At 51.1% G+C, this 13,567-nt stretch overlaps 1 protein-coding gene across 2 annotated transcripts; it reads left to right on the top strand.

The window, feature by feature from the left end:
* Positions 1–1,414: 1,414 nt before the first annotated feature.
* ism1 (isthmin 1) lies at positions 1,415–13,324 on the top strand. Of its 2 annotated transcripts, XM_079362836.1 has the most exons (6): positions 1,421–2,512; positions 7,153–7,368; positions 9,032–9,299; positions 11,094–11,237; positions 11,324–11,413; positions 12,071–13,324. In XM_079362836.1, the coding sequence occupies exons 1-6, from the start codon at positions 2,375–2,377 to the stop codon at positions 12,586–12,588; spliced, it is 1,374 nt and encodes a 457-aa protein (XP_079218962.1). In that variant the 5' UTR covers positions 1,421–2,374; the 3' UTR covers positions 12,589–13,324. The 2 variants fall into 2 exon arrangements, with proteins under 2 accessions (XP_079218963.1, XP_079218962.1); XM_079362837.1 differs by lacking the exons at positions 11,094–11,237; positions 11,324–11,413 and having other exon boundaries at positions 1,415–2,512.
* Positions 13,325–13,567: the final 243 nt, after the last annotated feature.

The following is a 13,567-nucleotide window of genomic DNA, read 5'->3' as shown; positions in this document are numbered from 1 at the left end:
GTCCAGGTGGGAAACATGTGACCTGTCAAACTTCCCTTCACTCTCTTCTAAGCACACCAGGTTTCAGCAGAAGTGGCAAATGGTCTTTGCTGGCATTCAAAACATCTGTGTGAGCAGACTACTGCTGGTGAAGCCCTCCAGAGACCTGCCTGCCTGCACTGCACATCCAAATACACTGCACTTATTGGAATGGCATGTCGCCGCACTTCTGAAGGGGGATCCTCTGCTCTCGCTCTGCTCTCTGTTTTGCATTTGGAGGGAGAGGTTTCTGTCCTGGGGAGAGATCTCTGAAGAGAAACAGACAAAGAGCAGATTAGCATGGTTTGCTATGTTGTGTATTCAGTCAGTCAGGCAGTAACAATAAAGTGCTAAATGAAGAATCTGCTACATGTTCCTCATCAATATCTCATAACTCCAGTGTGTCCTGTGTGTGTGTGTGTGTGTGTGTGTGTGAGTCCTGACTGTCTCCAGTGAGGGAGAAGCTGGAGTCCTGCTGGCTGTGTTGTTGTCAGAGCTGTGTTTACATGGCTCCTCCCCTTGTGTATAAAAGCTGTTTGAGTCAAGAAGAAGAACACACTGATTATTTGGATGAAGATTTTCTAGATCATTCTGTGTCAGTTTACATGAAGCTAACTAAAGAGCGCTAACATTAGCTCGCTAACACAACTATGCATCTCCTTCTTCTAAAAATGACAGGTATTGACTCTTACAGGTAAATAATGTTTCTCCAGTCTGTATTTAGGTCAAATGTGTTGTTGATGAACACGGTCATGTGATCCTGTTCGTCATGTAACAGTTTGGTCCCACTTGTGCAAACACTGCTGGGGCCTCTGTCACCCAGGCTGAGGCTGCAGCCTCATCCCTCCTGCCTGCAGCAGCAGCACCCCTCCTGCCTGCTGCAGCAGCACCCCTCCTGCCTGCTGCAGCAGCACCCCTCCTGCCTGCTGCAGCAGCACCCCTCCTGCCTGCTGCAGCAGCACCCCTCCTGCCTGCTGCGTAATGTGACACAGCGATCCGTCCTTTGAAGAGGACAATAAAGAGCCTCGCGTGGGCTAATCACATTACGCACCATTTGTCTTGTTTAAACGCAGTGTTACCGCACTTTCAGAGCAGGCTGCGGGGCACATGTCCACGGGAGAGGCAGACCTCCTGTGGCGGGCCTCCGGGTGTCTTCCTCTGCGCTATGACGCGTCTGTGTGCCACCACCGAGGTGACTTCAGGCTATACCGGGGGTCCATACAGGGGCATTGTTTGCAATAATAGGTACTTAACGGCATTTAATCGTGGTTTAATGCCGCCTTGAATTGTATTTTTTATGCATATCTGACAATATGATCTCAAAGATATTTTAAAGGTTTGGGGGGTTTAAACACTTTCATATATGGCATAAAGAACATGGAGGGTATCATGACACTTTCAGGATGCTTCACAGCCAAACTTTCACACAGGACTCCTCCTCAGGGAGAGGGGGCCGAAAGAGTTAACCAGGGGGGAGGGCTTCTGCACAGGGGCGTATAGTATAAAACCACCTCAAGAGCGCAAAACAAGAGCAGCGTGTGTCTCAGTGAGTGTGTCTCAGTGAGTGTGTCTCAGTGAGTGTGTCTCAGTGAGTGTGTCTCCCTACTTTGATGTGCTGTGACTTGTTTCCTCCAGCAGGACTCGTCAGAGACGCACGCGCGTCAGACTCTCCGTTTATCCGGCCTCACGATCCGCAGCAGAATGGACAAAGATTGTTTTTGAACTCGACCTTTCTGTGAACATACAGCCTACTTTGTTTTATTGGGGTTTTTTTCTCCACATACCTGTCCTTTATTTCCAGAGGGAGTCGAGACGCGCAGAATGTGGACGGGACGAAACGTGCGTAAAGCGACAGAGGTAGGGGCGAGGAAAGAGTGAAGTGTTAGTCTGAGAATGTGGAGGGGACACCGCGGGGCAAGCGGACTGAGACTTTCCTGAGCTTGGAGATCAGAAGGGGGCGCAACAAGAGGGGGAAGAGTTAGTGCTGCGCGCTGGATCAGCCCTGAAGAGCTCTGGATTGGAGAAAGATCGGTGAATAAAATCTGATCCAAGTTGGTTTAAAATCAATCTGAATGATCAACCAGTTAAAGGGGGTCATCTGAATTCGGGACAATCTCTCAGTTTACAAAGAAACTCCTCTGGATTTAATCTACAGCATTTCCCCTGAGTATTCGTCTCCCTTCTCTTCGACCCTTTTCCCTTCATCGTTGCTGTTGTGATCCCCGAAGTGGCTCCGAAGTGGTGTTGCGGCTCCTCGTCCCCGGCGGATCCGGAGATCGGAGTCTCTGCACCGGGTGGAGGCGGAGTCGGAGCTCCGGTCACCGCGCAGGCTCCAAAGAGCGGCCGCGTCAAGAGGATGGTGCGTCTGGCGGCGGAACTGCTGCTGCTCCTGGGACTCCTACTCCTCACCTTACACATCACGGTGCTGCGGAGCAGCCCGCTGCCGCAGGGGAACGACACAGTGAGCCTGGATCAGGACGCGGCTCTGACAGAGGTGAGTGAGACCTGATAGAGGGGAAATCTGAGAGGTGTCTTTCGGTCACAGATGGCCTTGATAAAACCTCTGAATCAGGTAACATAAAGCCTCCTTCCCCCTGGAACCCCGTGTGTCTGTGGGGATTGTTGACATATGCACGGATGTGGTCTCCCCAGGGTGTCCCCCCCCCCCCTCCCCCGGAGAGGGACAGAGGATGAGGTAGGGTCAGAGATCAGCCCCCTATCCACCCGCACCTTCCTATTGTCGGGGTTAAATGCGAGCTGCAGGCACTTCTCTGTCATCATGGGCTCATCACTGTCAGTGCGAGGCTGCAGGGTCAGAGCCCCTCAAGGTGCCCTCCTCCTCCTCCTCACTTTAACCACATGAGCCCCGGGGCATGGAGCCGACTCCTGCCCTGCTCAACATCACAAATCCTCTTCAGTTGATTTGATCTTCTCCTCACATGATATGAAATGTTGTCAACTAGTCTTAATGAAATGTCACTTGGACACCATCTTTAACTGTTTGTCTGTTAACCATTAAAACACTTTGAATCCGGACCCGGGGCCTCAGGAGGCTCTGGGATCAGCAGGCTGCTCCAGAGACTGTCTGCTGCTTTTTGATGTATATTAAGCTTGCTCAGTTCATGATACATATTTCTGTGTCCCTTCATAAAGCCTTTTATTAGAGCTCCACTGGAGGTCAATGAATGGGAAGAATGGGGCAGAGTCATTTCTCTTATCTTCTGTATCGCTGCCATCGTCAGGTCCTCCTACAGCAGGCCTGTGTTTGGTTGGATATTAGTTCATGCAAAGCTGAGGAACTATTCCAGGAATTTATCGAATATTTGTCAGACAGCCAAAAGTTGCAGGATTGGATGAGCAGGATGGGGGGGGGGGGCTTCTCCTGAGGAATCGCTGTGAAAATATACTGCCAACCTGAACGTCCCTGTTTTTGTGATGAAAGAGCTTCATGTTGCCTCGTGTGTCCCACTGACCCCCCCCCCCCCCACACACACACACACACACACCTCCGCTCGTGAATGCTCAGACTACGTGAGGATGTGCTCCACTGGTCGCTCACTGAAGGCCGTGATGTCATCTCTCGGCGAGGCTTGTCACGGCCCAGGGGGGGTTTTGTCGTTTCAAGGTGTCAAATTTAAAAAACTGCTTTTCACAGAATCACAAATGACAGGATGCAGCTGGTCAGTGCTCCTGCAGGGGAGGGGGGACCTCGGCCCTTCATCACCACAGAAGAGATGAAATTTAACGAACATATAGAAGAAAACAAGTTGACTAAGTAGAAAGTGACAGAATAGCAAACTCACTGCAAAGATGCAAAGTCTGATAAACGTCTGAAGGCTCCACGCTTTGGGAGCGCTGACATTCTGTCTCCCTCGCAGAGTGGACAATGTTAAAGGACTAACTTCAGGCTGAGGACAGGCTGAGAGCTGCAGCCTCCTGACATTTGACCCTGATTGTTTTATTAAATGTGAAGTTTGTTCTGATGCTCTTTATGTCTGGTAGCTCTCAGTGTTTCTCCTCCGTCTGTAACGTCTGCTCTGACGTGGCGCAGACTTCTCTAACATCTTAAATAGCTGAGGGTTCAGACCTGAACAATCCTATCTGCAGGATTAATAAGCCTTTTACACTCTCTCTGCGCTCTCTCTCTGCGCTCTCTCTCCAGTGAGTGGAGTATTACAGAGAGAGTGAAGCGTTATAAAAAGCCTTCAGCTCGTTAATATCACCATCTTCTGACTCTGATCCCGTAAATAAACACATCCATTCAGCCGCTGTGTGACGGGGGAGCGCGATTGTTTTCTCCTCCATCTTCAGTCGTGTGGAGCTGAAAGGCATCTGGCACAATGTGCACCGCCTTCATTTCCTGCCAGCCTCCCCGGGGGGAAGGACCCCTGAGCTGCTCCCAATTGAAAATGGAGTCATGCCCCTTTAAGCAGCCCTCACAAAGTGAAACAAGGGGGAAGCGGGAAAAGAAGAAGAAATGCTGTGTGTGTGTGTGTGTGTGTGTGTGGGGGGGGGGGGGGGGGGGGGGGGGGGGGGGGGGTGCAAGTGTTCATTCATTGCTTTGGAGGGGGGGGGGGGGGACATCCTGGGAGGCCCCCAGATGAACGGAGGAATGGCGTGTCACTTCTGATCTCCAAATGAAAGCGTGCTCGTCGTGGAGGAAGATCTCAGACGAGCGCGCTGCTGATGCTTTACCGCCGCTCGCCGTCAGACGTCGGCGTGGGGCTGCAGCAGCAACGCCAACATCTTCTTTTTTTAAATTCAGGGCGGAGTTTAAGCTGTTGAACCAGCTGACATAGTTCCATCACGCCTCGCTCCTCGCATGCGTGGCGAGCAGAGCGTGTTCTCCGTGATCGACTCGGGCTTTCCTTTCCTTCAGATGCTCCTAAAGTGTAGCTCTCGATACAGCGGCCTCAGGTTCAAATCCGACCTTTGCCCTTTGCTGCATGTCCCCATCTATGATTGGCTGTTTGCCTTGCCAGAGGCGGGACTTGTGTAGCAACAGGCAGCTCGTAGTTTCCAGCGTGCTGATAGTTTTTAAGTCTGTGAGAAGATGAACTGGTGTTTCTGAACAGTCGATGAGACGAGTGCAGGCTGAAGGGGGGCGAGTAAGTTCACGCTCCTCATCCTTGCATGTGCGTCCTGGTTGGGCCCCCCCAGGCTGAAAGGTCTGGACGCGTCCCTGGACGCAGAAGTTCAGATTGTGTGAGTGGACTCAGCTCCCAGTCGGACGATGAGGTTAAAGCCCGTGCTCGGTCGCAGTGTGAATGTTTGGACGGGCGAGCATCTCGTGTGTTCTGCAGTCCAAAGTGATTCTGTTCCAAAGCAGAGGAGATCAAACGCACGTTATTTATGTGTGCTCATTGTTGTGCCGGCCCCGCTCCCTCTGTGCGGCTTCATTACAGCCGCTGAGTGAGAAGGCCGGGGAACATGAAAGACGAGGTCATCACGTGGACGTCTCAAAGGAACAAGAGAGAGAGGCTGCTGTGATGTTCACATTAACAGACACTCCGTACCGAAGTTATCGGCTGGAATCGCTCGCTTATGGGAAACACATTTGTGGTTGGAAGTGGGAACTCATTTCTGCCTCATGTTTTATGATTTGGAGCATAAATTCTCATCAAGAACTCGTCATCTTATCTCCAGTGAAAAAGCCTCTTCCTCTGGTATTTGGTGGCTGAAGGGGAAACACAGAACACTCCGGTCTCTCTCCGCTAAATGACGGGAAGTCGTGTAATCACAGTCGATTAAAACATGAAGAAAGTTTGTCATTTCTGTGAGTTGTCAGCTCGCGGTGTTCTTAATGTTTGTCAGACGGATTAAGGTCAGTTAATCACATCTCCCTCTGCTGTCAGGTCGCATTCAGAGGGGAGAGTGGTGCGTTCAAAGGCTGCAAAGTTAAACTGAATAACAATCTGGGCTCCTAAAGAAGGTGTGAAAGCTCACACTCGTCCTCTGACTTTTAGTTACATGTACATTTAGAATCGGCGCTCCCTCGCTGTGCAGCTCCATTTAGAGCATCCATGATATCCCAGAGTGCACCTTGGCTGGACACAAACAGCTCCGCTGGGGGCTTTTATGCCCGCCACAATGTGGCTGAGCTGACACTTTGTCTGTGACTGGCCACCGCAGCCTCCCCGAGCTGCTGCCATATTCTCAGGCCTCGACGCAGCCACAAAAACACAGGGGAGGAAGAAACGGGACACGAAGAAAGAAAACAAGCGGCGTGATTGATGGCTTCCTTTGATCTTATTTTCTGCCACCCCAGAACGGATGATTGCCGACTACTTACGGCTGTCTGTCCAATTGAGAAATAATTGTTCCTTCTGTGCATACCTGACAGGGGACACATGCCCCAACTGTCCTTTGGGGACGGATTTACACCCCCCCCCTTCAGTCAGAGGACCAAATGTTTTTCTGTCTGTGAGGAGGCAGATGTAATTATTTTGCAATGTTTGCTTCGGTTTCTGCGTATAGCCTCAGTGCGGGACAACCGTCTTGCATTTCTCCCAGGCAGCAGCAGAAAATGCTAAAAATGTCCACATCATATAACCATGGTAAAGAGGCAGCGTCCTCTGTCCGTTTAAAAATGGAAAAATATACAGTGGAGCTGTGAACGCTCGCTGCAGACGGATTATATTTTTGTAGAAGCAGACAGACGCACAGCGGTGCGGCTCCTTCGCTCTGGGCTCCGGCTCGTCCAGAGTCCGTCTGTCCACGCGATTTATGACGGAGGTCACGGCCACGTGGACCCCTGTCAACACGAGAGATCAATCTAATGTTACTGCTGAGTGTGCAGGCCGGGGAGACGCAGAGTGACAGACAGCTCTTCAAAATCACCATTTGTGAAAGATGAGTTTCAGGTTTCTCTTCGTCCAGATCGAAGAAGCGTGCGATCCAAGTCAGGTTGCACTAGCCGTGCCATGTTTTCTGTTCAGCTGTGAAAGTGACCACATGTCTTAAACATCACGTCGACCATGTCAGGGTCAAATGAACTTTTGAGTTAAACTTTGAAGCAGCCAATGAGCTTTAGTTTTCAGGTCCCTACTAATGAAAGACAAGGAAATGCTTCCTGTAAATGTCTCTGATTCTGAACATGTGAACACTAACTGATGGCGTCTTTCCTGTTTGCAGAATAATATAAATGTTAAAAGCAGCTCCTCGGCCCAGCTGGCTCCTGAAGACCGGAGATCTGGTCCTGAACACAGGCTGACCCACCGACCCGCCACCCTCCCCTGGTCGCAGGGCAGCAATGCACACCGAGACGGCCCGGGCACTTTCCTGCTCGATCTGCACAACTTCCCCGACCTCTCGAAAGCCGACATCAACGGACAGAACCCCAACATACAGGTGAGTGTGTGTGTGTGTGTGTGTGTGTGTGTGTGTGTGTGTGTGTGTGTGTGTGTGTGTGTGTGTGTGTGTGTGTGTGTGTGTGTGTGTGTGTGTGTGTGTGTGTGTGTGTGTGTGTGTGTGTGTGTGTGTGTGTGTGTGTGTGTGTGTGTGTGTGTGTGTGTGTGTGTGTGTGTGTGTGTGTGCACGCACCTGCCCACAGGCTTTGATGCTTTCACTCTCTCTTAAGACATGGCTACTCATGCACACAGGACAGGAAGAGCAAACAGGAAGAGGGAGGACAGTTTGGTGCACATCACTGCCTCCTTTTTCTGCCCCCCCTTCCTGCTTCCTTTCCCCCCCGTGTCCTTTCACACTTCCTGGCTCGTAGAAAAGCTTAAGATAGACACTGAGGCCGCACGTCCGTCATAATGACAGCTGAATGGCACACGCTAACCAGCAGTGCTTTACTTCCAACCCATGTGCATGAAGACAGACGGCAGCTTATGGAAATGTGTGGCGAAGCCTCGCAGATGGCCGAGCAACCGCTGCCATGTTTAAATCATTCTCCTGTCTAATCCAGCGAGGGGGTCTCTCCCTTTCTGAGAGCGTCGGCGCTAAATCCGAGCAGGAACAAAGTGTATTAACATCTCAAGATGTGGGAAGAGAGCGGAGCAACCAATTGAGCAAGGGCGTGAGGCTGTGGGAGGGGGGGGGGGGTTGTCTTTGATCCTGGGATTCATCTGGCTTTCATGGTCTGGAGGAGGCTGAGTAGCCCTTTGAACTCTGTGTTTAGGTGGAGAGAGCCCGAGAGGTGGGAGGGTGACTGTGGGGCAGGGGTGAGGGTCCCCCCCCTCATCTGGGAGGCACATGTGTGCGGACAGAAACGGGGGAGGGGGAGGGGGGATTTTGTGTGTAGGGGCATCTGTAAATGTCACTGAAAGGCACCAGACGTTCTCCAACCTTGTGAAAAAGCTGCACAGCTGTGGCCATGCGGGCGAGGAGCGAAACATGCTGCAGCCACTTCAGATACGCTGCCCCTCTGTTTCCATCAGCGGCTCATCCTCACATGGATTTGTTCGCACTCTGTCGATGATCGAGGCCGAAGAACGGCGTGGCTGAATGTGTACACATTGTACTCGACCACCATCTGGCTCCTGTGCAGAAGTATGCTGCCTAAAACTAGAAATGTCAGCCCTGCTCAGAACAGGCTGTTTCTGTGCCTGTAGCTTTAAATATGTAAATGAGCTGTGTCTGACCACGCCCCCTCTCTGGAAGGGCTTGGGTGTACTCGCTGCTTTCTGGCTCCATGTCCTATTGTTTACGGTGAGAAGGCAGACTCAGAGGGCAGAACAAACACCTAGCTGTGGGAGTGTCACCCACCTGGGGGAGGGGCTACTGCCCTTTGTGATGTCATGAAGGGAACATCTCCAAACGGCCTGTTTGAGCACACATTTTCTGAAAAGTGGAGCAGGCAGAAGACGGAGAGGACGGACTTTTCTCATCATTGGGGGGTTTGGAGACAGACTGGAGACACATGTTAGAGGAACATGGAGGAGAGGAGTTTACAGAACATGTGACCTAAAACAGAGACTGTGTTTTAGCCTTAACGTACATTTTAGTCAGCTGCAGAAGGTTTACAGAATGAGTTCTCCCTTTAAGCTGATGGTGTTCTTCCATGCAGGTGACGATCGAAGTGGTGGACGGGCTGGAGGGCCACGAGCCGGAGAAGGGTCTCCGTAAGGAAAGCAAACCTAGCTGGGCTTCTCCCAACTGGAGGAACTGGTGGCCTCGCTCTTCTTCACCTTCCTCCTCCTCCACCACTCATCAAACTGAGGACAGCGATCGATCCTACGGGAGCAACGGCCAGGACAGCAACTTCCTCCGGCCGTCGGCGGACTGGGACAGGAGAGGAGGCGCGGGGGGAGGAAGCAAAAGTCAAAGTGAATATGGTGAGAATCAGGAGGAAATGAGCTCACAATGCACAGGGCGGAATATTTATCTCAGGCTCTTATTTGAGCGCCGTCCTCTCACAATCTGTAATTTGCTGATTGAAGCTGTCACCATAATAAGGCGAGCCCCTGATTGAAGCCTTTAACGCTCTTTTATGAGGCGGATTCCTCTGTGGTGTGCAGCTCGCTACGTGACACAGATTAAAACGCCTCGCTACATCAAAGTTCAGCGGCGGGAACGGGGCCAGGAGCGCCGTTTGCCTGCCACACCGTTCTCACAACAGCCTCCAAAAGTTACCCCGCAGATAAATCTGCCGGGGAAGAATTTACGCTCGCTGTCATCCAGTGTGTGCGTCCGGCCCGTGTTGTAGCATGCCCAAACCAACATGGCGCGGCAGGAATGCGTGTGCTGTGGTGAAAGTCATTTTATCCACTTGCACTGCAGCGAGAAGAAAGGCCACTTTATTACGTTGACATGTTTTTGGGTTATCGCTGCGGTCGGCTCCAAATCATCCTTTATTTCAGACCACACGGAAATATCTGATCATCATTACTGTCCTGCGTTTAGAGCTAATAATCATATTTGTGGACAGGCGGGGAGACATCCATCACCATGTCCTCCGTGGTCTGAGAGCAGGTCATTATCAACTTCTCCGGCTTCTCTCCGAGCGGCCACCGCCTCCTCGGCCTTCGTGGAAGGGGGAGGGGCGCGGCGTTGGACGCATAGCTGGCCTGTATTCATACAAAACGCTGGTAATGAGGGGCAGATGGCAGCAGGGGGGTATATAGGAAGGATTGGAGCCCGGCCAGAAATACTTCCATCCCAACATGCCCACATTAATCCTCCTCACTGATGGAGAGCTGCTTTCAAGATGTGTGTGTGTGTGTGTGTGTGTGTGTGTGTGTGTGTGTGTGTGTGTGTGTGTGTGTGTGTGTGTGTGTGTGTGTGTGTGTGTGTGTGTGTGTGTGTGTGTGTGTGTGTGTGTGTGTGTGTGTGTGTGTGTGTGTGTGTGTGTGTGTGTGTGTGTGTGTGTGTGTGTGTGTGTGTGTGTTCGTGGTCAGAGGAGGTGGTAGAGCCTGCTGTAACCGTTTCCATGTATTCCCATCACAGTGATGTGTTCAGGGGTAATCAGAGTTAAAGACGATTTCTTGCTGTTTCACTTCCCATTTACGAACCGATGAATCACAGATAGACAAACCCAGTCGTGTCCTGTGAAGGGGGAGGAGCCAGTCTTAACCTCCGGGGGGGTCCGAGAGAACAAACTTTACCAAACCGTGTCCGTGTGTTTTGTTGAAATGTAAACATAGGTGGGGCCAGCCCACCTCGCCGCTCTGTGGAAAGAAGAGGAAGCGTGCATGCTGGTGTTTCATTAGAAAGTCACAGCGCCTACCTCTGGACTGGCGCGTGTATTACAGCGTGTTTGTCTAAACGGGATTCTGTGTTTTGAAGGATTTTCGTCGGCAGCAGGCTGCAGGACGTCTCGGTGGAGACACGATATCAGTACCGTCTTGTCTTCAGATCTGTTGTCGATCTGTTGGACGTTAAACGAGCACACGTGCTGCACCCGACGACTTCAGCATGTCGAGCGCGGTCGATGCATGTGTGTGTGTTCGTCTGTCAACGGGCTTGTGTGGGATCTGCTTTGAGGGGCAAAGTCAAAGACAACTTTGAGCTCGCCCACATCCCCTTTCATCCCCCCCCCTCGCCTTATTATTAGTGAGGCATGCTAACGGGCCTGAGTAAGTCCAGCATGTGGTCTGCATCAGAGCTGAGGGTCTCTGTCTTTCACACAGATTACATGGACGGGGAGGGCGACTGGACCAACTGGACAGCTTGCAGCGTCACCTGTGGAAACGGCAACCAGAAGAGAACGCGGTCGTGTGGTTACGCCTGTACGGCCACCGAGTCCAGGACCTGTGACATGCCCAACTGCCCAGGTAGAGACCTGATTTAAGTTGATGGATATGAAGAGATGATCTGAAAGTTCTTTCCTCTTCTGATCCCCTGGTTCATCTCTTCACAGGAATCGAAGACGCCTTCAGGACCGCAGCGACTGAAGTCAGCCTGTTAGCGGGAACAGATGAGTTCAACGCCACAGAGCTCTTTGGTGTTGGTAAGAATCTGCTGCTCTTGTCTCATTTCTGTCTCTATCAAAGACAGCTCATCCATCTGGCAGCAGCAGCGCTCCCCTCACACACTTTGCATTCCTCCGGCTCGGGCTGCGCCCCATTACTGAGCAGAGATGAAACTGTGCAGCAAGGCAGGAAGAGAACAGCGTGCAGCTGCTGCGTCTCTCCTAACCCACCCAGTGAACACTCCGACTGCCATGCTGCATATCACACCTTCTAGCTCGAGTGTCTTAGAGAGAACAGTACGTCCCACTCTCAGCAGAAGTGAAAACAAGTCATTGCTTCCCGCTGACTTTGAGTCCCCTCGTCGTTTTCGTCAAACCAAGGGAATCTCAAAGATTTTGAGTGAACATGCAGAGGCTCAAATAAAGTTTGGAAGGAGTCTATTTCTTAAGACAAAGTCAAATGAGGTGAAATATGAAACAAAGAATTTGCATGACGGATGTTGAAAGTGTTGCAGAAAGTGAGGCCACTTTGATGGGATCACCACGACATGATGGTGGCGTGCCGCGTGTTCAGCTAACCTCAGCTGTTTCCTGAACACGTCAGCGTGTTGCGGTGCAGATTCTTGATGTGACATGTTTCACTCGTTCTCTGTTTGGATGGATATTAGAAACTAAAACAAAAATCCTTTCTTCCAGACACGGACAGCTGCGAGCGATGGATGAACTGCAAGAGCGACTTCCTGAAGAAGTACATGACCAAAGTGGCGAACGACCTCCCCAGCTGCCCCTGCTCTTACCCGACTGAGGTGGCGTACAGCACGGCAGACGTGCACGACCCTCTCATTCGCCGAGACTTCCGCTGGAAGGATGCCAGCGGCCCGAAAGAGAAGCTGGAGATCTACAAGCCGACGGCCCGTTACTGCATCCGCTCCATGCTGACGCTGGAGTCCACCACGCTGGCAGCGCAGCACTGTTGCTACGACGACAGCATGAAGCTCATCACGCGCGGCAAAGGGGTCGGCACGCCAAACCTCATCAGCATCGAGTTTTCAGCCGACCTGCACTACAAGGTGGACATCCTGCCGTGGATCATCTGCAAAGGAGACTGGAGTCGCTACAACCAAGCCCGACCGCCGAACAACGGGCAGAAGTGTCCCGAAAACCCGCAGGACGAGGACTACCACAAACAGTTTGAAGAGGCGAGGGAATTCTAGCGTGCTGCTTAAATACTCGGCTCTCTTCACAGGATGAGGCTGAAACCATTTAGACTCTGAGGGACAAAGACTCTTCTGCACCAAGAGGACTAAAAACCCAGCTTACTTCCTCTCACCATGAACTCTTCTGGACTTTCCCGAACATCGGGAACAAAACGTTAGCTTTGGGTTTTTTTCTAATTTTATAAAGCAAACCTCTAAAACGAAAGGAAAGAAGTTCTTTACCATCCGCTCACTAAAGGGAGTTTTTATTCTAAAAAGGGAACTTATTGTAGAAATGTTTGTTGTGTCTTGTTTGACTCTGAGCGGCCTGTGGGGACGGAATAATGTGATCCTTCAGGAATGTGTTAGCGTGAGGCTGGATGGGATGAAGAGCAGGGTTTCTCCACAGTATCCAGGCTGTCATGTACGCTTGTGAGTTTATTTAGCATGCACATTCTTTAACTGTTACCGCTTATTTACAGCCGTGTCGCTCGTGTCTGTGAGGCAGGTCATTGTAAAAATCAGCATTATTTTTGTAAAGTATTTATTAAGTTGTAACTGAGTCCGAGTTGGTCGTCTATGATATGTGGTTCCTGATTCTCTAACGGCTGAACGCTAACTTGAGCTTCCTCGCGGGCTCAAACTTCGACCCACCTCTGGTGAGGATTTCACTGAGCGTAAAGAATGTGTGCATTTCTGTGTATGGAAAGATTGTTGAGATATTAAGTCTATAAATAAATCTTTAAAACACCGATGAACGAGTTTCCAGGAGAGAAATCTGTGTGCGAAGTCTCAGTTTGGAAGTTTGGAGCCTCAATGAGCAACCAGAAACATTCACAGCTGAAGGAAGAGCAGGTGTTGATGCAGCTCAGCCAAGAAGGTGAAAACTGTTTAAGTGACGTGATCGTGGTCAGGTCGTGTGGTCGGGTTCAAGTCGCCCTGTGTGTCTTCATAAAATCTTTAAAGGTCACATATTCTGTAAACTCTTCTCCTCCAC

This window comes from Symphodus melops (genome assembly GCF_947650265.1).
Source record: "Symphodus melops genome assembly, chromosome: 15".
Classification (NCBI taxonomy): Eukaryota; Metazoa; Chordata; class Actinopteri; order Labriformes; family Labridae; genus Symphodus; species Symphodus melops.
The sequence above is the reverse complement of the archived record's forward strand: the minus strand, read 5'-3'. Positions and strand labels throughout refer to the sequence as shown.

What these genes read in the sequence shown, in the direction of transcription:
- ism1 (XM_079362836.1), top strand. Translation starts at nt 2,375, where the DNA reads ATGGTGCGTCTGGCGGCGGAACTGCTGCTGCTCCTGGGACTCCTACTC. An exon ending in TGACATGCCCAACTGCCCAG is followed by an intron (nt 11,238 to 11,323) that starts GTAGAGACCTGA and finishes ATCTCTTCACAG; the next exon opens with GAATCGAAGACGCCTTCAGG. An exon ending in CACAGAGCTCTTTGGTGTTG is followed by an intron (nt 11,414 to 12,070) that starts GTAAGAATCTGC and finishes CCTTTCTTCCAG; the next exon opens with ACACGGACAGCTGCGAGCGA.